Source organism: Eubalaena glacialis, chromosome 15 (assembly GCF_028564815.1).
Source record: "Eubalaena glacialis isolate mEubGla1 chromosome 15, mEubGla1.1.hap2.+ XY, whole genome shotgun sequence".
Lineage (NCBI taxonomy): Eukaryota > Metazoa > Chordata > Mammalia > Artiodactyla > Balaenidae > Eubalaena > Eubalaena glacialis.
The window spans coordinates 93,033,042-93,057,612 of record NC_083730.1 but is presented as its reverse complement, the minus strand read 5'-3'; the positions used below and the strand labels follow the sequence as shown (position 1 = coordinate 93,057,612).

At 65.3% G+C, this 24,571-nt stretch overlaps 1 protein-coding gene across 1 annotated transcript; it reads right to left on the bottom strand.

Moving 5' to 3' along the window:
• Positions 1-414: 414 nt before the first annotated feature.
• Positions 415-21,550, bottom strand: ULK1 (unc-51 like autophagy activating kinase 1). The gene is made up of 28 exons (XM_061170480.1): positions 21,233-21,550; positions 20,792-20,884; positions 20,668-20,709; positions 12,858-12,890; positions 12,488-12,524; positions 11,642-11,815; positions 11,485-11,558; positions 11,129-11,230; positions 10,024-10,082; positions 9,854-9,936; positions 9,384-9,434; positions 8,934-9,022; positions 8,021-8,162; positions 7,303-7,363; positions 7,011-7,100; positions 6,377-6,502; positions 5,636-5,784; positions 5,425-5,511; positions 4,702-4,970; positions 3,839-4,032; positions 3,397-3,506; positions 3,166-3,309; positions 2,595-2,788; positions 2,322-2,494; positions 2,123-2,241; positions 1,571-1,728; positions 643-778; positions 415-550 (listed from the first exon to the last, which is right to left on the bottom strand). Exons 1-28 carry the CDS (start codon positions 21,341-21,343, stop codon positions 495-497), a joined length of 3,156 nt encoding a protein of 1,051 aa, XP_061026463.1. The 5' UTR covers positions 21,344-21,550; the 3' UTR covers positions 415-494.
• Between the last annotated feature and the right edge of the window lie 3,021 nt (positions 21,551-24,571).

The window sequence follows — 24,571 nt, the reverse complement described above, 5'->3', positions numbered from 1 at the left end:
AGGGAGCCAGGAGGACACACCTTTTCCTGGGTGGATCCGCCGGGCAGGCCTGGCGGCTTTGGCTTGAGTGGGCATCACGGTCTCAGGGCCTCTGCCTGCCCTCAGCGAGACAGCCCTGGGGTCTGGGCGGGGTTGGGGGATGCCCACATGTCCCCACCTGCCATCGAGGCAGCCGGGAGAGAAGTTCTGATTGCCGGCTGGGCAGGGAGTTCTGCCCGTCAGCCAGGCCAGGGGACTGGCCTACGTTGAGGTTCTGTGCGGGGCCCTCCAGCGCCTTGAAGTCCACGGCCGCGGAGCCCAGGAGACAGAGACGCGGCTTGAGGCCTGGCTCCGGACGCTGGGTGGGGAGCCACGGTCCTTCCCCCAGCACCAGCGAGCGGTGTCATGGCCACGGGCTTGTCCCTTCGAGCCCGGCCAGCACGCTGCTCCCCACCCCATGGATGGGCAGCGAAGGTCCAAGCCCCGTGGGCGCCGTAGGCCGGGCCTCCAGGAGGTCAGGCGCAGATGCCGGTCAGCAGGGCCGAGAGTCTCCGCTCGATGCACAGCTTGCCTGGAGGGAGGGGGGGGCGGGCGGGCACCACGGTGAGCGGGCTCCCGCTGCCCCTTCCCGCCCCCGCACCCAGGGGCCCAGTGGGCACTGACACTTGGCGATGTTCTCCACGTCCGCCTGGTCTGAGAGGATCTGCTGCAGCCCCTCCATGAGCAGCAGGGCCTTGTGGTAGCGCTGGACGCAGTCCTCCCGGCGGTGGAACATCTCGTCCAGGGCGGCCGACTGCACCTGTCGGGTGAGGGCGGAGGCTGGGCCCAGCTGCCCCCAACAGAGACGGGGGACCCAGGGCTGACGGCCGCACGAGCCACGGCGCCGCACGCTGTGGGCGCCGCCGGGTCATGCGCAGTCTCGACAGAGGCTTGCTCGCCGCCGGCAGCCGGGGTTACAGGGCAGGCGACCGGCCACCCGCACCGGGCAGAGCACTCCCTCGGTCCCGGTCACGTTAGTGATGGTCACCCCTGGGGGAGGGGGAGCTCGGGGACGAGGAGGCCGACTGTTCCCGAACGTCTGTTCGGGCTGCGTTTTTACTGCACGAGTGAATTTTCTCAAAAACAGGCATTGCCTCAGAAGCAGCGCTTTTTGGGCACAAGGACCCCAAAGCAACAGACGCAGAGCACCGGGCAAGGCCCCTCCAAGCCCCGCCCGCCTTCACGCCGCAGTTCCCAGCTGGGCTGCCTGTGCTGGTTTCCTCTAGAGAAGAAGGAACCAACTCACCTGCTAAGAGGCTTGAAAACCAGGTTCCCCCTTTTCCAGGTAAGGAACCTGAGTTTCAGAGAGAGATACGCCTGGGCCATGGAGCCTCACAGCGAGGCGGAAGCCCAGGTGAGCTCCGGGCTCCCCGCCGGGGCTGGAGGGGCCCGGGTGACACTTGCTGGCTGAGGGGACGGCGTAGCGTCATTTCCCACCCCGGGAGCGGTGCCCCCTGAAACCCGGCGGAGCTGTGGCCGTCAACGCCCCCCGCCCGCGCCTCAGCCCGCTCGCCCCGCCCTGCCCCACGTGGGGCCCCGCCCTGCGGCGTACCGTCTGCACCGCGTGGCTGAAGATGAGCTTCTCGGCGCTGACGCTCTGGATGCGGTCCAGCAGCCGCTGCTTGTCCAGGAAGAAGCGCTGCAGCCGCAGGCTCAGGCCTTGGCAGGACACCACGCTCGTCTTGTACAGCTCGTTCAGCTTCCGCACCACTGTGGGAGGCGCCCCGGCAGCTCAGACCAGCCCCCAGGAAGGGGACCCACGCGACCAGCGGGCAAAAGCCCCTCACTCCGTCCCCGGGGTGCTGCCCGACCCCACCTTCTAGGTGCTCTGCTCCAGCAACTCACGCTGCGCCTTCCCGCCCCCCAGACACGTGGGGGCCCTGCCGCAGGGCCTTTGCACCTGCCCGCGCCCCGCACTATCCCTCCCGGGCTGGGCCTGCACCAGGTAACCTCCTCAGGAGGGCCTCCCTCGTCACCTCTTCCTCGCTGACCTTCTTCTCCCAGAGATAGTTATCCCTCCCTCCCCGACTCCCCTGCCCTGAGTTCAGGGTCTCGTGCCCCGAATGCTGCTGCTGCTGCCGCCGCCGGCCGAGGCTGCCCTCACCCTGCTTCACGGTGGATGACAGGCAGAGCTTGCCGGCCCGGGTCTGGTCGATGGCGGTCTGCAGGCCCGAGGAGAGGAGCTCGGCCGCCTTCAGGTAGAGCACCAGCTGCTCCGCGAAGCTGGAGGGCGGCAAGGACGCGTCAGGGGTGGGGCCCGCACCCCCGCTGCCTCCCCGCAGGGCCCCGCTGGGCACACCCACCCCCACTCGCGGCTCAGCAGGCTGATCTGGTCGGCCACCACGCTCTCCTGCAGCTGGTACTCGGGCCCCCCGGCCGCCTCGCTGGCGCTGCCCTTCAGGGCCGCGATCTCCAGGACGTGCTGGACAAAGACGAGCGTGAAGCGCAGGCTGTGCAGGATCTCCGTGTGCTCTTGCTGGGGAGACGGGCCGACTGAGGGACGCACCTCGGCATCCCGCGACCAGCCCTGCCCAGACGCCACGCTGGGCCTGGCCCCGCCCCCGCCCAGCCCTCACCTCCATGAGGGTCTCCTCGGGGAGGTCGGGGGCCTCGAAGGTCACAGCCCCCTCCAGGTTGGCGGCCACGGGGTCGGCAAAGCTGCAGCAGTGGCCGGGGGCGGGTACCTCGAGGGGGGCCTCGCCGTAGGCCCCGGGCGCCAGGTGACGGGCGGAGGAGGAACCTGCCGAGCTGAGGGGGCTGGAGGAGCCCACTGTGGGGAGAGGGCCGGCCGCCCCTCCCCATCAATGCTCCGCCGCTGTGACACAGAGCCCGGTCCCCACCCGCTCCACTCCTCTCCCTCTGCGAGCAGGCACTACAGCGGAGGCCTCAGCCCTCCCGGGCCCCCGCCCACTGTAGGGGCACCCCGGAGCCCAGAGGCCGGGGCTGCGGGGGCCTGTCTGTGGGAGCTGTGCCCCCGAGACGGCCCTGAGCCCGGACCCCGAGCCTCCAAGGAGGACCCTCCCAGGGCCTCGGCGTGAGGGTAGCGCCTGGCTCAACTCCGGACTACAGCAAGGGCCCCTCCCGCTTCCTGACGGACGGCGCGGGCCGCTGATCCGCTGCAGCCGCGAGGCCAGTGACGGTCCTCACCTGAGAACACGGTGGCACGGGGGCCCTGGGGCGGCGTGGTCCCGCTGGGGGGCGAGCCCACCGTGAACACCACGGGGGAAGGGCTGCTGGCGCCCCCAGCGCGGGCTCCCGGGTGCAGGTTCCCTCCGAAGCCAGCAGACGGCGCTGGGAGAGCAAGAGGAGGGGCTCAGGGTCTTCCCGCCGCGGGGGCCCCCACTTCCCAGAGCACTCCCCAGTGGCCCCCCCGCGCACCGGTCTCCATGGGCTTTTCCTGCAGGCTGTCCACGCTGCCTGAGTCAGGGGCCTGCGTCCCAAAGGCAGCCTTAAGGAGCAGATCCGTGAGGCGGCCGGCACTGAGGGACCTGCAGGGTGAAGGGTGGTGAACACGTGCCGTGCGCCACCCAGGGGATCCAGAGACGCAGGCACCAGGCCACCCGCTGCCCAGGGCCGGCCCCCCGTCCCCCCCCAGGCAGGGTCTGGGGGCCCCGCAGCCTGGTCAGCATGCCCAGCCTTGCCCAACTGTGCTGGCCACTCGGTCCTCCCACCCACCCCGGGCAGTCACTGTCACCCATTGAACAGACGCACAAACTGAGGCTCAGAAGGGGTTGAAGAGGGAGTGAGGTGCCCGCAGACAGCAGGCAGGCCTGGGTCTCTCCTCCCGCAGGCCACGTCGGGGGAGTCCCCACCCACTCACCTGCCAAAGGGGCCCTTGGCGTCCTCGGTGGGCCGCAGGCCGGGGCCCAGCTGCTGCCCCTGGAAGGGCCCCGCCTCAGAGAGGTCAGGCAGCGTCCGGTTCCGAGGTGGCGTCATCACCACGCCCTGCCGGGCCAGGAGAGTCAGCAAGTTCTGGGAGCTGGGGGTCTTGGTGAAGTCGAACGCGGGCACAGCCTAGGAGGGGCAGGTGAAGTGCTGAGATAGACCCGCCACGGTGACATTAACATCCCAACGGGGTCAGCAGCGCTGGCCTGAGTCTGCAGGGCCCCACGCTGCAAAACCCCAAACTTCCACGACCCAGGTCTTCACAGCAAAGGTGTGAAGGCAGACTCCAGCCTGTGCTGGAAGACAGTGATACACGCAGACGCACGCGTCCGACACAGGGCACGCACGTGTGCACCTATGCCCTCACAGAGACACCACGAGGTAGCTGCAGGTTCTGGCCCCATTTCACAGACAGGAAGACTGAGGCAAGGGATGAACTAAGTAATGTGCCCATGGTGGCAGCCTGGATTCTCTGGGGCTCTGGATGCTGGGCCAGGGTCGGGACGCTTCCGGTCAAGGGCCAGAGAGCAGATGTTTTGGCTTTGGGAGCCAGTCTTCGTCACGGGGACGTGGCCACCCCACACACGTGAACGGGGAGACACGGATCCAGCCACCAGCCAGTGCAAGAGGTCTCAGCACAGAGGGCAGGCGCAGCTGTGCTGGAGCACACCAGCCCTGCCTCTGGCTTCCGGGGCCCCTCAGGTCCTGTGGGAATCCCACCAGGCAGAAAGCCCGGCGGCCCGAGCACATACAGAGCCACTCCCCACCCACCCCCCTGGAGGCCCACGGCCCTGTTACCTTGGTGGGGGAGCCCAGAATAGGGGGCAGGGGGTTCCGCTGCAGGAAGTCGGGCAGCTTGGGCGAGCCGCGCAGGGGCCGGCAGGACTGCAGCCCGTGGGAGGGCTGCGGGGGGCTGGCTTGCGGGTGGCCGAACGCCACCCCCAGCGGGTCCGTGGGGGGCTTGGGCAGCTTGGGACGGACCACACGCAGGTCGGACAGGTTCGGGGCACTGTGCAGGCGGCAGCCCAGCCCGGCGCTGTGGGGAGAGTGCTCAGGTGCCGAGGAGCCTAGGGCGGGACAGGACGGGCCCAATCACAGCCGTCCAAGGACTGCCTGGCCCCGCCCACACGACCAACCAGGACAGTGTACGGAGACCCCCACGCCTGCTCAGGATTCCCTTTACCCTCGTGGCCACCTGTGCCGCACTGCACCTACGCTCCACTGCGCACCTGAGGAAACAGGCACAGAGGAGCTGAGACACCTGCGCGAGGTCACACAGCATGGCGGGGTCGGAGTGGGATTTGAGCCCCACGGTGGGCCTCCGTAAGCTGAAGGCTTAAGTTTGTTAAAATAGTCTTATGGAGTTTCCTGCCTTCTTTTAACGCGTAAGAAATGACGGTTGTGAACCAGGAAAATGGCCACTATCCCAAGCAGCGACAGGCCAGCCCAGGGAGGTCAGCCCAGCTCCTCCACCCCTCCCCAGCTCCACCTGCACACCCACTGGGCCGGGGCTGCACCTACCTGGACGAGGGGACCTGCCACCCCGCATCTCGGCTGCTTGGGGGGAGGGCGCCCCGCTCCAGCCCGGCCGCTCGGGGATGGTTCCGACTTGGGGGCAAGAGGGGTTGCCAAGGTCAATGTGGGACAGAGAGTGAGTCTCTCCCCCGCCCCCCGCGTGGAGACGCCCAGTCCCAGCTCCGAGGCTGGGTCCACCAGCGGCGTGTAGGCTCACCCTGGGGAGACGGTGTGTAGGGCCGGCCCCCGCCCACGGAGAGCTTCCTGGGCAGGGCGGCTCCGTGCTCGGCGTGAGACGGGGGTGACAGGCTGGCCCGTGCAAAGCCCAGCGGGCTGGTGCTGCCTGACCTGCGGATGGCAGAGGACCTGCGGACGCAAGCAGGCACAGGGTGTGAGGCCCCCAGCCACGCCCGGCCAGGGCCACCAGCGTGCCACGTGTCTGTCCCCCTCCGTTCAAACAACGGGCCTCACCAGCAGCCACAAGCCGGTGGGAGCCGCCAGTCCCCGCCAGGGCAGCCCCCGACCCACAGGGGCTTCTGTGAATTACAAAAAAAGGTGCCCTCTCCTCTTCCGAAACTTACAAAAATCGACATTGGTTTTGTGGACACAAGACACTTCACTGACATCTACCAGAAAGCAGTCACGGTACAGCTTGAGTGCCAGTACGTCCACAGAGCGGTGGTGCTGGCAGCCATGCAGCACGCAGTCTGCACGACCGTGCGTGTGAGGTGGCTCTGCACCGCCCCAGTGGGCTGCCCGGGGTTCTCGTTACAGCGCTGCGGGGCGCGCCTGGCCCCTGGGGGCCCCGTGCACTCACCGTGCCGTGCGGTACTGGGGGGGCGACTGATGGCCGCGTGCACTCACCGTGCCGTGCGGTACTGGGGGGGCGACTGGTGGCCCCGGGCACTCACCGTGCCGTGCGGTACTGGGGGGGCGACTGGGGGCCCCGTGCACTCACCGTGCCGTGCGGTACTGGGGGGGCGACTGGAGGCTTTGTTCAATGCGCTGGTAGTTGTGCACCTGAGTGGGGACCGGGATGGGGACCGAGGCCCCGCACCTGCTGCTGGAGAACGCCCCGGCCCGGCTGCGTGGGGAGAGAGGCTGGGGTCACCGCAGATGGGGCGCTGGGCTGAACCCCAGGCCCTAACGTGGGGGCAGAGGCCACTCCAGGCCACCTGCTTCCTTGTCTCTGCACACAGCCAGCACGGCTTCCCTGGTACCCCACGCCCCCCACTCTCTGCACCCAGGTGGCTTCTGGTTGGGACCAGCCAGTAGGGGGGGGACAGAGGACAGCGAGGCTGGGCCAGCTCCTGCTGGCACTGGGAGTCACTGCCCACTTCGCCCTACAAGCTCGGGGAGCGGGGGAGGGAGTGACGACACTGGTCTCTGGTGGTTCCGGTAACCACCCCTGGGCCCCAAGCCCACCCTGCATCCCTTCCACCACAATCCCTTCCTTCCGCTGGACCACCCACAGGGGCCTGGCGCCCTGCCGGGCCTGAATGAAGGCAGGGCCTCTGGACGTGACCGCTTCCTGCAGGATCCGACTGGGGCTGGGGCGCTGTGATGCTGACTGCGCCCCGGGCCCCGCTTACCCTGAGGGGCTGAGGGAGCTGCTGCAGGGCGGGGAAGGAGACGGGGTCCGGCCGCGGCTCTCCAGGCCAGCAGAGGCCGCCAGCGAGCTCCTGGCGGGGACAGGGCGAGGACAGGGCCTCACATTCAGGCCAAACGAGCACAGACCCTGGCCCCTCCTCGGGACTCCGTCCTGCACTGGGCACAGCAGACTTGGCCCTTCCCAAACTGTCTGACCCAGGCAGGTCAGGCGACAGCCTGAGAGCAGGCGTCGCCCTCCCCGCAGAACCGGCGGGGCTCAGGCTGGGGGCTTACCCGCTGCACATCAGGCTGTCCAGTGGCGGCTTGGCACCGACCGCCTCGGCCACCAGGTCACCTGTGGATGGGAGACGGGTGAGGCTGGGCCCAGGCACCTCTTCCTGGGGTGGGCCCGAGCCACGGTGAGGCACTCTCCCGTCCCTGCTTCTGTCGCTCGCGCTGATAACCCCCTTTGCCTGTCTGGACCTCATGGCACTCGAAGGAGACCCTGGTACCCTCCGCACACACCAGCCTTCAGCGAGCCCCAGGCTGGGTGTCCACACCTCCCAATCTGGGCCTCACTCCTCCTCCAGGACCGCTGGGTCCCCACCTTCCCGCTGCCCTCCTTGTGCTGCCGGCGGCTGGGTACGGGGCCTCTCCTCCCCTGCGGAGCCAAGCCGACAGGCTCAGGGTGGCCCATCAGACACCAGGGCCCGCTCCCACCCAGCCCCGTCCCGGGAGTCTCAGGGTAGCCAAGGCCGTGAGAGAAGTGCCAGCATCCGGGGTCGCGAGGGGAACTGAGGACCCGAGAACAGAGCTCTGCGGGGTTGGGGGGGGGGCTGCAGCTCCCCCCTCGGAGCAGGCGCCCTGGGCGCTCCGCGGCGGGCAGGACTCAGCTCTGACTCTTTGGCCAGGCTGATCTGGGGTAGAAGCTTCCAGAAGCCCCTTCTTAGGGGTTCCGTCTGGCACGTCTGCAGTGATCCCCCTGCCCACCCCTGCCTGGTGGCCCCCGGACCTGGAAACTGGGCCGGGACCATGACGAAGTCATCAGTGTCACAGGACGAGTCCTTGCTGCTGCCGCCCGAGTCCCGGGAGCCCTGCAGGAAGCCGGCGGCCTCGGCCGGGGAGGTCAGGGTCTTCTGCATCTCCCCCAAGGACTGGGGGTCAGAGAGGAGGCCGCTGAGACCCGGCCCCAGGGCCTGGGTGAAGGGGGCCGTGGGGACGAGGCAGAGGCTCTGCACGTTCTCCTCCCCCAGGCCACTCCTTCTCCGGTGACCTCCCCACAGGAGCGGTCACCCCACGGAGCCCTCTGCTGCCCAGCACGAGGAAGCGCTTGGCCCCCACAGGCTCCAGCGACCCCGTGTCAGGCGACACCCCCCACCCCCCGCCCCTGTGGCCCTGCACTGCGCTCAGGAGGTGGGGCGTCTGGAAGGTCCGCCTTCGGGCGTGAGAGAGCCGTGCTCTCCGCCACCAGCCTGGCCCTGGCCCCCGCCTGGCAGGAGGGACAGACGGACGGACGGACGGACGGACGGACGGCCCAAGGGAGGTTCAAGCCCCAGTGCCCCCGCCCCTGAGCGCAACCTCGGCAGACCTCACCCCAGCCCTGTCTGGGGACGCGGGCTGCGGGGCGGGTGGGCTCCCGGGACACGGGGCCCCCGCCCGGGGCCACCCGCGCGCCCGTGCACACGCAGGCGCCGAGCTGACATGGTGCTGAAGAGACCGACGGGACACAGGGACCCTGAAACAGGCCTCCACCCGCTTCTAACTCCGCCACATTCCCAAGCAGAACGTGTCTGAATCTGGTGTGATGAGACCAGACGACACAGCAGAACAAAGGCGCGAGCCGGGGTGGGGTTCCTGCGGACGCCTGCACGCCCCGGAGCCGAGGCGAGAGGAGCCCGCAGCCCACCGCCCGACGCGCGACTCACCGGTGGGGAGGCCAGGTGTGAGGTGGAGCTGCTGCTGGAGCTGCTGCCGGACCCCGAGCTTGGGTACGAGGGCACGGGCACGGGCGGGGCTGGCAGAGGGCATGGGGCAGCACCCGTCAGCATGGGATGCTCCCCCTCCGGCCCCGCGCGCTCCCACCCTGCCCATGTCAACCCCATGCCGAGCACAGCTGCCGGCTCGGGACGCCCCCCCCGCCCCAGAGGAACCCGGGGACCAGGAGGGGACCTGTGCGAGGGGCCCGCCCTCACCTCTCCAATCCCACCGCGCCAAGTCAGCTGAGCTCGAGCCCACCCCCTGGCCTCAGGGGCCCCTGGGGACTACAGGCTGGAGGGGGGCTGAGGAGCTGGTAGCCCCCAACCTCCCGGGGTGGGGCTGGCAGCCCACAGGGAGAAGGCGGGGCACGGGAGTGCCGAGACCCTCAGGGGACTCACACTTCTTCACAGCGGCACTGGCGTCGAGGAAGGGGTGATGGAAAAACTCATCTGCAGGAGGAGGAATGGGCCCGGGCTCAGGAGGGTCCGACGCCAGGACTCCCAGGGTCAAGGCCAGGTCCCACCGTCCCCTGGGGCCCGAGCTCCAGCTGGCTCTGGGCCCCGTCTCCGCTGCCTCACGCCAAGAACGGAGGGAGGCAGAGCCCCATCTGGCGGCTCGTGAACGCATCTGGCGCCCCCAGTGTGGCCCAGGCCCGGATCCACCCGCCCGGCCCACGGTTTTCCCAGCAGTGCTGCCCATTGCAAAACCGGGGATTTTACCGTCTCCGCTGCTGGGAAAGGAGCTGCGGGCCCCGGGAAACCCACTCACTGCCGCCACAGGGCCCCTGGGAGCGGGCTGTGCAGGATGTGGGGGGCAGGGGCGCAAGCCAGAGGGCCCTGACCCCCCAGGCCTGTCGGGCGGTGCTCACCGAAGTCCATGCGGTCTCTGTGGTTGCGCTGAAGCAGAGCCAGGAGCAGCTGTCTCAGCGGGGCCGAGGTCTCCCGGGGGATGCTGGGGGCACAGGGCACGACGTTGACAGGGCAGCCTGCCCGGGGGTGGGGGGGCGGGGTGTCTGTGTCTGGCGGGAGGGGCACTCACGGGGGGACCAGCGTCTTGTTCTTCTCATAGAAGAGGCGGAGGTCCTGGGGGCTGCTGGCCTGGAAGTGGGGGCCAGGGGGCCAGGTGTGAGCGTCCCCGCTGCTCTCAGCCACTAGCCGCTCAGAGCCTCTGTCTCCCGAGAGGCCCCTGGTCCAGCACTGCCAGCCTGTCTGTCCAAACACTGAGCGCCCTCGCATTCTTCCAAGGAAGGGGCCCCCCTCCCCCCAGCCAGGCTGTGGAACCATGGGGACCACACAGGGGGGCCAGGGGGGCCCAGAGCAAGGATGCTGGCTGGGCCCCCTTCCCACCTGCTGCGGGTGCATCCTGGGTATCTGGTGTGACCGGTCGTGTGCTTCTTGAAATTAAAAAGTGGCCCGTGCACCCCACCCCAGCCAAGGGCCCCAGAACAAGCTGGCCCCCCCAGTGGGCCCCGCCCACACGCCTGTTCACGTGTCACGCGCCCAGCACTGCTGTGTGCCAGGCACTGTTCAAGGCACGGGGGGTACAGCCAAGAGGAAGACGGCCCCTGCCTTCCCAAGGCCAACACGCCAGCGGGGGACAGCCCTCCGCTAGTCACTTGCTCACGTGCAGGAAACGGCAGGCAGGGAGGTGCGGGGAGCAGGGATGGGGGCAGCCTAGGTCACCGGGCAGGCAGAGGGCGCTTTGGGGCAAGCTGGCGACAGTGGAGAGCTGCCGGGTTGGTCCACGAGGCCACTACAGGACGCGAGGGCCTGCGGCACGGGCTCAGAGCCCTGGACCCTTTGGGGTCCAGCACACAGCAGGCCACTGCCTTCCAAATGCAGGGTGTACCCCAGAGCTTGGGGTCCTGGTACCAATTTGGTGGGTCATGCCAGCCCTGCAATGGGCAGGAGGGAGGCCATGAAACTTGGTTCAGACATACACGTGGACACACACAGGTGCGCCCCAGAGCCAGTGGAGACTCCGGCCTTGGCCCTGAGCAGGACAAGGCCCTGAAGTGACTGCACGGTGGGGAGCTGGGCGGCCACGTCACTCCAGTGAGGGGAGGCTGCGGGACGGTGACGGCCGAGGACTGCTGGGCTGCAGAGCTGAGCGCGCCCACACCCTCTGCCCGGGGGGCCCTCACCTGGAAGGGCGCCTTCCCCGTCAGGCACTGGTACACGATGGTGCCGATGCTCCACAGGTCCGCCTTCCCGTCGTAGTGCTGGGACATGATGACCTCCGGGGCCTGCGGGGGTACAGTGCGGTCGGCGCTACGGCGAGAACGGACGCTGAGCGTGCGCCGAGCGAAGTCTGGCTCCAGCCAATCAGAACAGACGCCAGCCAAATGCCACAGACGTGGCGGGAAACGGTACAGCCACGCCGGCTGCCACCCGAAGTGAGGCCACGGGATGGGGCTCCGCTCGGGACACGGGAGGGAACCCCACTGCGCACGCCCCTTCCAACAGGACGGGGCAGCAGGGGCTGGGGTGGCCCACCTACCATGTACATGGGGGAGCCGCAGAGCGTGGCCGCCATCATGTTGCTCTGCAGGTACCGGGCAAAGCCGAAATCGGCTGCAGGCGAGGAGAGGCGTGAGAGGGGTGGCCGCGGCCCCAGGGCCCGCGCCGGCCTCCCCGGGCCCCGGCCGCCGCCTCACCGATCTTGACCCGGATGTTGCTGGGGGTGGCACGGCGCCCGCCAGGGTTGGACAGCAGGAGGTTCTGGGGCTTCAGGTCGCGGTGGATGATGCCCTTGCTATGCAGGAGCCGCATGGCGCCCGCAATCTGCTGCAGGAAGAGCCGGATGGTGTCCTCGCTCAGCGTCCGCATGGCTGAGGGGAGACGGGCTCAGTGGGGCGCAGCTCACCCGGGCGCCCCGAACGGCTCCCAGGCCCCTCCCTGCGGTCTCCAGGCCCGTCGGCCACGCCGTCTGACTCTGAGCTGCCCCGGTGTCCCCTCCCCACCTGCGAGCCCCGTGCTGCTGCCCAGCACACCCCGCCCCTTCTCAGGTGAGGACCGCTTCTCAGCAGCTCCCTCTACCCCCTGCTCACAGCACGCACCACGGCCAGCGGCTGTGCGATGAGCCCCAGGCCCGGCCTCAACAGTGGTCCCCCACCTGCGCCAGGGCCCTGCGGAGGCCCGCCCCCTGTGGAGAGCCGGCCCCCGCTGGGGCCCAGGACAGGCCTGGCTCCCGCAGAGCTGCCGACCGGCGACCGGGACCCTGCCGGGCACCACATCCACAGCGGGCCGCACGGGGCCCCGCTCAAGAGTGACCCTTGCAGACCAAGTCTGCCCTGTGAGGCCATCCCTCGTGGTTCTGACACAGCATGTGTCCCCAACGGGGCTCCACTCCCGCTTCCATCTTTCCCAGCAGGCGCCAGGGGGATGGGAGGATCCGCCATCACCATCAGGCCCAGGAAGGCTCGTTCACGCCAGGCCACCTCTCAGAATGGGTCAGGGTGAGCCTCGGCGGGCAGCCCATCCCGCCGCAGGTGTCCACTCACTGTGCAGGTAGTCGGCCAGATCGCCGCCGTTACAGTACTGCAAGAGACCGGCCACACGCCTTGGTCAGCGGCCAGGGCACACCCTCCAGCCCTGCCCAGGTCTCCCACCACCCCACCCCTGGATGCCTGCTCCCCGGGCACTTGGTGCCCTGTCTCCAGCCTGGGGCAGACGTCCCCCGCAATCCGTGCTTGAGGAGGTCAATGGGGGTGCTCACCGCCCCTCCAGCACCTGCTGTGGCCGCTGGGCCTGCTGGTGAGGTGGCCCTAAGCCCACGGACATGAAAACAACTTCTAACCCCAAGGTGACAAGGGGCCTGAGAGCCGAGAGGGCCCAGCCTCCCTGTCCTCACAGCTGGCCTCCAGGACTCACCTCCATGACCAGGTAGACAGAATTGGCCATTTCCTGCAGGACACAGAAGAGGCGGTGAGAGGTGGAGGGGAGCACGCCCTGTCCCCCAGTCTGGCAGCCGTCTGGGAGGCCTGGCTTGGCCCCAGTGTGACCTGGGCACCCGGCACCTGCAGCTGCCCTCAACACACCGCCTGGGCTCAGGCAGGAGAGACCAGTGAGCGTGGACACTGGCTGGCAGCCCTGAGGCCTGTCACGCCGGGGCTTAGCCAGCTGCTTAGTGGCCCGGAGATGAGGATGTCTGAGAGCCAAGTGGGCTGAGTGACAGGAGAAGCAGCCAATCAGACCACTCCATTTGTCAAGTCTGGGGAAGGGGCTGAGGACCCAGGAGAGGTGTCAGGGGTGGAGCAAGGACCCCACCTCCCAGGGAGAGCTCTCAGCAACCCAGGTCTCCATCAAGGTCAGGGTCAGCCCTGGCCCTGAGGTTTTGACAGGGCTCAGCTTGCTCTTCTATGAGTGGTGAGTCCTGGCCAAGGAGAAGCACTTAGTGGGGGACCCAGGCCCCCAAGAAGGGACACAGCGAGGGTGTGAGGGCCTTGACTCTCAGGCCACGGAAACTGCTGCTGGCTCCGGAATCAAAGATGCCACCAGCATTACAGGTTGGCGCCGCCAGCCCACTGCCGGCCAGCTTCTGGCTCAGCCCGTGGCCACCCATGGCCTCGGGGTGCCACCAGCATCCTCAGCTCGGTCCACGCCAGCAAGACCCAGAAGCCCGCTGCTCAGGCCAGCACAGAGACACCCTCCCGCACCCACGGCCCCGGCGTCCGTCCAGGAGGGACCCCTGAGATCCCCAGGTCACGGATGAGCAAACTGAGGCCGGCGAAGCCAAGTCAACCAGGCAGGCGGGGTCCTAACCGCTCTGCCCTCCTGCAGACAGTGCCCTCCCCTCTTCCCCAGGCGGGTTCTTCCCTAACTGAGGGGCCCTGCCAGCCAGGAGCAAGTCCCCAAGCCCCTTCAGCACCAGTACGTTGCTGGGCCTTGGGGACCAGGAACAGCCCCTGCCCGCCGCCCAGCAGAATGCACCGAGTCCCCATTCCCCACCAGCATGCTGCTCACGGGCAGCTCCAGCTTCTAACCCCCACGGGGCAAGGGGCCAAGCGCGTGAGCTGGCCCCAAAGCTCTCAAGGCATGGGGGGAGCCCCAAGGGAAGCCTGGGTGGGAGGAGGGAGGTAGCTGCAGGAGGGACATTTCTCAGTGGCCTTTGGGGGAGGGCACCCGAGGCCCAGACAGACTTGATCCCCAGCAGCGGGCCACCGCCTTCCACCCCTGCTCATGTGCCAGGGATGCCCCCGCCACCCCGACCGGGCAGGACAGAGGACCCCTGATCAGTCACCCTACCCCCAGGAGGTTGGGCCTGGGCTCAGACCCACACCAGTAGAACACAAAGCCACTGGGTGACACCCCAGGTGTAAATGTCAGCCCCATGAAACAAGAGAAGACCCCCCACGGGACTGCCCTGGTGGCGCAGTGGTTGAGAATCCGCCTGCCAATGCAGGGCACACGGGTTCAAGCCCTGGTCCAGGAAGATCCCACATGCCACGGAGCAACTGAGCCCGTGCGCCACAACTACTGAGCCTGCGCTCTAGAGCCCGCAAGCCACAACTGCTGAGCCCACGTGCCACAGCTACTGAAGCCCGCGCGCCTAGAGCCCGTGCTCCGCAACGAGAAGCCACCGCAGTGAGAAGCCCACGTGCAGCAATGAAGACCCAACGCAGCCAAAAATAAGTAAATAAAATAGATACATTTATATTTGAAACAAAAGAGAAGCCCGCATGCCTCCAGAGCTCCCCCAACAAGGGGCTGTGGGTCCAGGACGGGGACGCCCCGGGCAGCAGGGCTGAGAGGTGGACGCTGAAAGCTCCGGGGCTGGAGGGGCCGCGTGCCCCACCCTGCTTCCCCAGGCCCTCACTCAGCCGCGTGTCCGGCAGGGATGCAGAAGCCTTCCCAAGCGCCCAGCCGGGCTCCTCTGGGAGGGGGTGGGCTCCGTCCACCAAAGCAGGGAGGCCCAGCACACAGGCCCCGCCCTCCCGGGCCAGCTGCGGGGAGAGATAATGCAGGGAGAAAGTCCCCGGTCACAACGCGCCTGCGACTGCGACGGACCGGCGGGGTGGGCCCAGGCCAGCGGGGACAGAGGGGGACCAGGAAGAGGGAGATCCCAACGGAGGGAGGCTCTGAGAGCCGGGCGCAGAGTCGGAGGCTCTCGGGCAGAGGGGCCAGAGATGAGGACCCAGGACTAACCCAGGAGATAGAAACAGCCACTCCCCGTGACACCGAGGCCACCTGTTCCCTCACCTGCCATCATCCTGACCACGGCCACCTCTGGGGACGTGCTGAGCAGGCTCCCGACTTCACCCGCCAGGGAGCAGCCTTGTCCTGAGCGGCCCAGAGGTGCCACACCGCCAGAGGGCAGGGCAGGGCTCAGGCCCAGGCACCTCCAGCTCTTGCCTGCCCTCCCGACAGGCCCCCTGCTCCGCAGGAAAGCCTCCGATCACCCACCGAGCCAGGACGGGCAGGGGCCGGATGACAAGGACAGGAGACAGATGCAGCATCCATGCCCCCCGAGGGTCCCCGCGGAGTCACCCAGGGCTGGCAGAACCGTGGCTGGATGGGGACGAGGGGCCTGCCAGCTGGGAGGTGAGTCCCGCGCACCCTGGACCCCACGACCTCCTGCCCCAGAAAGGAGGCGCCTGTGCATCAGTGACAGCATACTGCCCTTCGTGCCCAGGAACCCATGGGACCCCCGCACAGGACCCCCAAACCCACTCCAGCTGGGGGCGCTTCCAAACACCAGGCCAGACGCCCTCCCTCCCGAGGGGCCACCCCACGGGGCCTGCCGCCCGCTGGCTCGGGGCTCCTAGCCCTCCCCGCTCCCTGACACCCCGGCCCCCCGAGACCTCCCTGAAGCCTTCCTGGCGCCCCCCCCCCAGGCCTCGGCGAGCCCTCAGTGAGCAAAGACCAGGGGCTCTGGGGCCAGGCGGGGCTGCGGGGGTCCAGGCTCCTCTCCTCCCCCGACCTCTGTCCCTTCACCCCGTGGGTCACCCAGCAGAGACCGAGGGTGTTGCCCGCAGGCCCTACTGTGCACGGAGCCCAGAGGCTCAGGGCCTGAGGGGGAGAGCACGGCAGGGCTGGGCCGGGGGAGTCGTGCCCATCTCCCCTCACCACGTGGGATTCGGACCCGCGGAGTCCCGGTCTCGGGGTCCCCCACTGCCCTGGCTTCAGAAGGCCCCTTCCCCGCCCGCGGCATCAGCTTGTTAGGCGCTAACCCCATGGGCTGGCACGAGCCTCGGCCACGCCTGCAGCGCCCCCGGTGCGGCGGTCTCCAGGACGGCTGCGTGCCCAGGCCCCCCTGAAGAAGCCGGCTCTCCAGGCTCCCCGGCAGGGGGTGGGGGGAGATCAGCACGGCCTTGGTGGCACAGCTGGTCTACCCCTGGCAGCCTGCTTCCCACCCAAGACCCGGAAAGGTCCCGCCTCGGCCTTCCTCCTCGTGAGCTAAATTTGGTCTCCACGAGCTCCCCCAGGCGGGGGGACCAAGTGGACGGCAGACAGCAGGCCGCCTCCTTAGGGGTCGGTCCAGACGCGGTCTAGACACTCGAAAGGACCAGGACTGCTTCCTGGGGCTGCGGCGACCGCCGAGCCAGAGGGCTCCCCTCCTGGGGGAGGCGGATGAGGGGGCTTCTGGCCGCGCTCTTGTCCCCAGGAGTCCGTCACGTTACTAATGCAAAACCACCAACACGGCCGAGGCGCCGGCCCGCCGGGCCCCCGGCCTACAGGGAGCACACCGGGGTCACCCCCATCCCGCCACTCACCCCCGGTGCAACCTGAGGACCGGGCAGGTCCCATCGACGTCCCAGCCGACTTAAGGGGAGGAAACGGGCACAGAGAGGTCCTGTGATTCTGCCTGTCATACAGCTGGCGAGGGAGGGGCAGGGCCGGGCACCAGAGTCCTGGCCACTCCACCGTGCGTGCGGCCCCCAAGGAAGGGGGTGGTGAACCCTGACCTGCACACCTCGAGAGGACAGGCGAAGCCCTGAAGGCGGGATGAAGCGGCGCCCTCTCCGTCTCTCAGTGGCGCACCCACAGGCCCTGGGGACCGGGCTGGCCCGGGTGTCGGGACCAGGTGTCCCAAGCAGCCTGGCACGGGCGCCCAGGCACGCAGGAGGCCGCCCTGCCTCCACAGGGTGCTAAGGTGCTTTGCTTAAGAGGATCCCAGCTCCTGGGCTCGGCCGAGCCCACTCTGTCCGGTGATCCTGGGCTGGGCCTGGTGGGCAGGTGGGTGGGCGGGCACTGACCTAGTTAACTCCTTGGAGTGGGCCGTCTTGGCTCCAGAAGGTGGCAAAAGCCACAGCCAGGGCCGGAGCACAGCCGCCCATGGGAGCCTCGGCACTCCCCGCCCCCAGGCTGGGCTCTCCTGGACAGGAAGGGATGCCCAGCCCCACCCTGAGGAGGAAGCCCACCCTTCCTCAGGGAGCCTCCTTCAGCTTCCATTGTGTGCCTGTGGCTCCCGGGGGGCGGGGAGCCGGGGGGAGGCCAGCTGCCCTCTCCAGCCCCCTTCTTCCCACACACCGGGCCTGCCCCTGACTCGGGAGAAGCAGAGGACACTTCCAGAATGGAAAACACAGAATCGACACGTCCCTGCCCGGGACCCACCAAGCCCGCCTGGGTCACGGTGCCCACCACCGAGAGCCAGCGTTCTGGAAAAAGCAAGGCCAAGGGTTGGCACTGTCCTGAATGACCCCACAGCGAGGCAGACCTCTCCCCTTGACTGAGGTGTCCACCCCCCCAAAGTCACTAGGGGTGGCTCTGTCAGCCAGGCCGGGAAGTGAGTCACCCAGCTGTGGGAACCAGCTGGACGGCGCGCTGGTCTCAGGAAGGCCCTCGTCCCAGGGCGCACGCTGGGCAGGGCTGTCCCCTGACCCCTGTGATGGCCTCTCTCCCCAGAAAGAGCACACCCAACCACGGCCCAGCAGGCGAGGGCAAGACCCAGAGCCAGCCGTCTGCCCCTCAAGGAAAGGAAAGGCCAGGGGCTCCCGCTGCCTGCCCACATGTCTGCGGGCCACAGAGCAGAGCACCACCCCAGAGGCCCCCCACACACACCCACAGTGGCCTGACAACAGTCACTATTCCGTATGGCCACGAAACAAAACCACCTCAACAGACAAGAAGCAACCTGAGGAGGAATATTTGCAACCTATCATGGAAGGGCTTTCCTTAATATATAAAGAGTTCCCACCAACCAATATTTATATAGCACTTACTAACAAGTACAGATCTAAACACTTAACATACATAGACTCAAGCTGTCATCACAACCACCCTATGCCATAGATATACTGTTATCATCTCCCATTTTCTGGGTAACACTGAGGCACCAGGAGGCTGAGTAACCTGCCCAAGGTCACCCAGGTAAGTAAATGGGCGAGTTGGGCTCAGAAAGGCAGTAGGGCGCAGGGCCCATGCCGTTAACCACAGTGCCGTCCAACCTCGGTAATCACAAGACCCACAGGAGCACATCCCTGGGTAGGAGGCATTCCTGGTGTTCACATGCACACAGAGAGATGCTGAGCCTCCCCCAAAGGTGAAAAACAGAACCATAAGAGATGTCATTTTCCACCTCTCAGGCAGGCCAAGATGAAAGTCTGATAACCGAGCTCCTGGCAAGGATGTGGGGAGACAGGCCCTCCTGCCAGCAGCGCTGCTGTGTCCACAGTCCATCCTCTATGGACCACAATCTGGCAACTGTTCCAAACTAAAATACTCATCCTCTTACTTCTAGGAATCCACCCTGCAGACACACAGTCATGGCAAAGGTGAACCCAGGAGAGTCACCACCACACTGCTGACGTGTCAGAATCCCAGAATAACCCCACGTCCCTCCAGTGGGGGACTGGTGAGGTCAACTGTGGAATATAGGGCCACGGAACACCACACAGCTGCAAATAACACCACGGTCACAGCCGTAGCAATGTCAGCACACACAGTGCTTACTAGGACCAGTTTCAACCAAACAACTCCAGACTCTCTGTTTTACAGAGAAAGACATGGACGCACAGACAGATTAAGACACTCGTTCCAGGACACACAGCTCGTTTAAGTGGCAGAGCCAGGACCAGAACTAGGTCACCTAGCTGCAGAGTCTGGACTCGGAACCTTGCAGAAGGAATGGGGGATAATTTCCTTGGGAGGAGAGGGGTGTCACTTCTCACATATGGATGGAGTTCATGTGGAGTGACACAGACCTTCTCAAAGACACACACTTAAGTGAAAAATGCCACAGTAGAACTGTGGATGGTGTGGCAGCAAAGAGGTATGTGAGGATGTGCCACTGTCCCCAGAGAGACCCTCTGGGGGAGATGGGGCTCACTGGGACAGGGATGGTAGCGTCACCTTCTTCCACGTCCCTTTTGTACTGTTTCTTCATTTTTTTTTTTTTAAGCCAAATCATTAACTGTTTTTAAAAGCCATGATTTCCTGGGTCCCATGTGTGTCTCAGACAAGTGTCTTAAGGACTCGGGGAGCCACCCCACACCCCGAAGGCTGAGAGCACAGAGCCCCGGGTGGGGGGCCTGGAAGGGAGAGGCTGGCTGGCCTCTAAGCACTTCCTCTGCACAAGGGAAGCCACAGCACTGCCAGCCCTGGAGGAAGTGGCACTGCCCACAACCAGGTGTGTGGCCCAGCCAGGATGGGAAGGAGGCGAGCAGAGGCGGGGGGCAGGGGACAGGGAAGGGTGGGAGAGGAGGAGGGGGAAGGGGGCTGCCCTCTCGGCCCCAGAACACAGCCTCCAGGCACTCCCTGTCGCTGTCACATTGGACCTGGGCCCTCCCCAAGTCACCTCATGTCATGCCACAGCCCCCAAGGCCACAGCCCAGCTCTGAAGGGGGAGGGAGAGGACAGGGAAGGAGGGAGGAGGCCACCAAAACACAGACAGCCTGGCCGGGAACTTCCCCTCAGCCAGGGGCTGGTCCCGTGGCCTCAGTAAACAGGTTTCAAAACCATTAGTCAGCACTTTGGCCCTCAGATCTGCTGCCTCAGGTTCCTGGTCCCCAAACTGGGTCTCCAGGGTCCCAGACCTGGGCCGAGGCCAGGCCCCCCCCGCGCCAGGCCTGGGGGCCCGGGGTCACTGGGGGAAACAGGCCGCGGTCTTCTGGGCCAGCTAGGCCTGAGATGGCCTCATCAGCCGGGCACCCGCCTCCCTCCTGCCCGGGTGGCTGGCCCCAACTGCCAGCAAGAAGGAATCTCCCTTAGCCCCGCCCCTCCCCCAGTCTGACACAGGGAGACAGTGGCCAATGCCGGGCCGCTGGGGTAATGTCAACAAACAATCCGCTGGCCCAGACAGGTGGTCCAGGCTGGCAGGGCTGCCCTGAGCCTGCCCTGGGGACAGGACTCACCGTCGCGGCCACTGGGCCAGACACCCCCGAGGGCCACGCTGTAGCCAGACCTCCCTCGGTGGAGCGGCGCTGCTGCCCGTGGCACTCAGGTGGCTGGGGAAGGTGGGAGCTCTCCCAACATGCCCAGAGGAAACCCAGGCCCAAGAACTGGGCTGAGGGTGGGGTCTCCAAGGTCCCAGCAGGCCTCCGACGCCCATCCACACAGGGGGTGTCCAGCTCCTTCCCCCAGTACGAGATGCTAGCCTAGAACAGTCCGCTCCTGGCCAGGGTCTCCAGCACTTGGCTGGACTGGGACTTAAGTCACCGGGGCCCGAGGCTGTACTGGGGACAGTGGCGGGGGGGAGGGGAGCACACCCCCTCCCCACCAAGACGGCGGCCCGCAGCCTTACCTGGAAGTCATACAAAGCCACGATGTTTTCATGTTTCAATTCCTAGGACAGAAACCCAAGTTTCCCGTGAGTGAAGCGGACTCACCCATCACCCTCTCCCCTCCTGCTTCTGAGGCCAGCTCACCTTGAGGATCTTGATTTCCTTCCCCAGGAGAGTCTGGGACTTGGCGAGGTTCTTCTTGTTAATGCACTTGACAGCGACCTCCAGGTCGTGTTTCTGAAAACCAAGCGCGGGTGTCCCTCAGGGGCGGGGAACCCGGGAACCCCTTGAAGGCCTTGCCCAAGCCAGGTAAGCGCCCAGCAGGTCCCTGGAGATGAGGGGGTCAGGAGTGCATGTGAGGGGGACGTGGGGTCCCGGGGCTGTGGGTGAGACGAGGGGAGCCCGGCTGTGTTCATGTGGGGTCTCCAGCAGGATGAGGGGGCCTCTGGAGTGTGGCGGTGGGGATGGGGGTGGCCGGCGGTGGGGATGAGGGGGGGGTCCCTGGAGCGGGGGATGGGGAGAGGGACCCCGGGGCGGGGGGGTCCGCCCTCGCCGGCGCTCTGTCCGGGCCGGCCGGCCCCTCACCTCGCGGTGGCGCCCCTTGAAGACCACGGCGAAGGCGCCATGCCCAATCAGGTCCTTGCGCGAGAACTCGAACTTGCCCACGGTCTCCAGGCCGCCGCGGCCGGACTCCATGGCGCGGGCCGGGCCAGGCAGGCCGGGGCTCAGGCGACGGCACGGGCCGGGGGCGGTGGGCAGGGGGCGCGCCCCATCGGGCAGCCCGGGCTGCGGACGCGATCCGACTCCGACCCAGTCTTGACCTGGGCTCCGACCCTAGCTCAGAATCCGGCTCGGGCTCCGGCCGGGAGACAAAAGAGCCGCGGCCGCCGGGCCCGGGAGCCTGAGACGCCGGCGCAAGCGCACAGAGTGCCGGGCGGGGCGGAGCCTGGGGGCTAGCCAGGCTGGGGCGGGGCGGGGCCTGCCGGGCGGCCGCGCTCAGTGGGTGGTGGCGCTGGCGGCGGGGCGGGGCCTGTTGGGGCGGGACCAGATGGTTGGGGCGGGGTCAGTAGCAGGCCCGCCTCCTTGGGAAAGACAGGGGAGCTGCAAGCCTGGGCATGGGCCAAGGGTCGCTCTCCAACCAGTTCTCCTGCTGCAGCCTTACACTACGTCCCTTGTCTGCGCATCTGGGGGGCGCACATGTGCCATAGCCGCCATTAATACCTGGGACGTGGCCTGTGTACCCCAGGGCTGGAGATTGGATAGAATAAATTCTTAGAAAGGGAACGACTGCGTTGCAGGTTATGCATTTAAAATTGCACTCGATAGTTACAAACTGTCCCCTAAACTGCACCAAACCTAAGAAATAGCCCACAAGTCCTAAGGTTAGGTAAATCCTGGTGCATCCTTTCCATGGAATAATACACAGCAGATTCTTAGAGGCAGAGGTGCTCAGATAAAAGGTGCTCCGAGAGACTTCCGTGGTGGCGCGGTGGTTGAGAATCCGCCTGCCAATGCAGGGGACACGGGTTCAAGACCTGGTCCGGGAAGATCCCATATGCGTCAGAGCAACTAAGCCCGTGCACCACAGCTACTGAGCCTGCGCTCTAGAGCCCGCGAGCCACAACTACTGAAGCCCACGCGCCTAGAGCCCGTGCTCCGCAACAAGAGAAGCCACCGCAATGAGAAGCCCGCGCACCGCAACGAAGAGTAGTACCGGCTCGCCGCAACTAGAGAAAGCCCCCGCGCAGCAACGAAGATCCAGTGCAGCCAAAAATAAATAAATAAATAAATTAATTAATTAAAAGATAAAGAAAGTCACTGGAGAGAGATGCGTGTATACCATACCTACATGTGTATATAGTTTTATGTATGTATATACATATATAGGGTACCTAGTACTATACTATGTATGCATATATAGTACATTGGGCAATTATATCAGCTAACCCATTGCTTACCATGTGCCAGGCAGTAGTCTTTCCATATATTAACTCATTTATTCCTCACAATAATCCCATGAGGTACTTGCTATTATATCCCTATTTTACAGATGAGAAAATTGAGGCCCAGAGAAGTTAGGTAAAAAAGTCACACAGCCAGCAAGAGAAAGAGCCCGGATTCTCACAGGAGAAACTGTTAACAGTGGTTGCTTTGGGAAGAGTCGGTCCTTTTCACTTTACACCTTGAGTGTGAATTGCTCCTATAGCCTTCCATTATTGCTTTTGCAAATGCAGAATTCCAAACAATCCTCCCTGCCATCCCCAGTCTTCAGTCATAGCCCTGGATGGTTGCACCAGCCTGTGGGAACACACTTCTGAGGGGTAGGCTCCCAGGCACTCCATACCCCAGACTGGGGCCAGAGACCATCAGAGCTGGAAGGGACAATGGGTCTCCTGGCCCACCATCTTTGTTTTCCAAGGACGAGGTCTTGCAGTGCCACGTGGTCAGCCGTAGCCTGCCCTCACCTCCTCATCCATCCCCTCACTTCATCCAATGACTGTGTTTTCAACACCCAGAGTTGCCACAGAAGAAAAACACAGAATCCCCTCCTTCAAGACCTTCCTGTTCAGTGGTTGGGGTCAGGGGACAAGACGGGCAATGATTGCACAGACAGTTGTAAAGCTTCAACCCAGGAAAGTGCAGAGAACGGTCAGGGCAGACGGTGGGAGCCAAGATCGCTAGACGGAGCCTAGTTCCCCTGGAGACATGCCTCCAGGAGCCCAGCGCACCCTGGGAAGGAGCTATTCACCCTAAACTTGGGAAGTGACAGGGCACAAGTTAGGAAGGAGGCAGATGAGATGGGATGTGCGTGTGGAAAAGGTTGCTGGGCCCTCGACGGTGGAGGAGAAAGGAGGCAAGGTACGCTCGATTCCCCGGCCTTGCGCCCAGCTCAGTTGCTCAGGCTGCCACCCTCCTCTGTGTGGCACGCCCACCATGGTCTGTGCCAAGTCCATCCTCGTGATTCAGATTCCATATCTGCGAATTTGCCTATTCGCTAAGTGTTTCATGTAACCCCCAAATCAGTACTCACATGCTTCTGTGGGCAAAATGTTTGTTGCCCCAGGCCCTCTTTCCCAGCTGAGGGTGAGGGAGGCCACTGCCTTGCATCAGCAGCTCTTGTACTGCAAACAAGGGTCCTGTGGGCTATTTAGGGCCACATCTGTCGCGGTCCAAACGCAGGCTGGAAAAGAATTTCCAGACACAAGGCAGAACGTAAAGAAGATAGAATTTATTGGAGGGAAGGGTCGCTGCCAGAACAGCGGGCCGACTTCCTAGCAGTCTGGGAGAGTCGAGCCTGAACATGTGCTATTGATCAGTTTTTATAGCCAGGAAACAAAGGAATGGTCTGAGGTGAAAACTTCGTTTACTGATTGGTCGAGGCACATATACCTTCCTTCTGTAGGGTGGCAGTGGGACAGGGCAGATGCCTTTCCTTATTTGGGACAGGTCCCTGTTGCTCAGGTGGGTGTCGCCCAGGTGGGCTCAGGAATTTTGTAACCATCGCAACAGGGTGGGGAGGGCGAGTAAGAGTCCGGTAGGGGCTGTGCCGCTGACACCTTTTCAAGCAGGGTCGTCCTTTGTCCTTGAAGCACCACCACAGTCTTCTTCGTATCTTTGTGCTTTTTGTTGGTGATTTCGCTGTTCAAATGTAAACAATGTTAATGAATCAACAGCATATATTAAATAAGATGTCTTTTAAACAGAAACACATATAAACACACAGTGATGTATTGAACGGTTGACAAAAATGTTGTGACCAGAGGGTGGCAGGAACCTAAATGTATTTTGCCCGGAGCAGGTTCAGAATCCGCTAATCCTGTGCTGGTGGCAACGTTACAGAGCATGAGTATTGTCGACTGAAAAAATGCACAACCTAAAAGCTCAGAGTTATGCTTTATTTGATGGACAAAACTAAGGACTTAA

What these genes read in the sequence shown, in the direction of transcription:
- ULK1 (XM_061170480.1), bottom strand. Translation starts at nt 21,343, where the DNA reads ATGGAGTCCGGCCGCGGCGGCCTGGAGACCGTGGGCAAGTTCGAGTTC. An exon ending in GGAAAAGCCCATGGAGACCG is followed by an intron (nt 3,310 to 3,396) that starts GTGCGCGGGGGG and finishes TTGCTCTCCCAG; the next exon opens with CGCCGTCTGCTGGCTTCGGA. An exon ending in GTCATCCACCGTGAAGCAGG is followed by an intron (nt 1,729 to 2,122) that starts GTGAGGGCAGCC and finishes CGCCTCCCACAG; the next exon opens with TGGTGCGGAAGCTGAACGAG.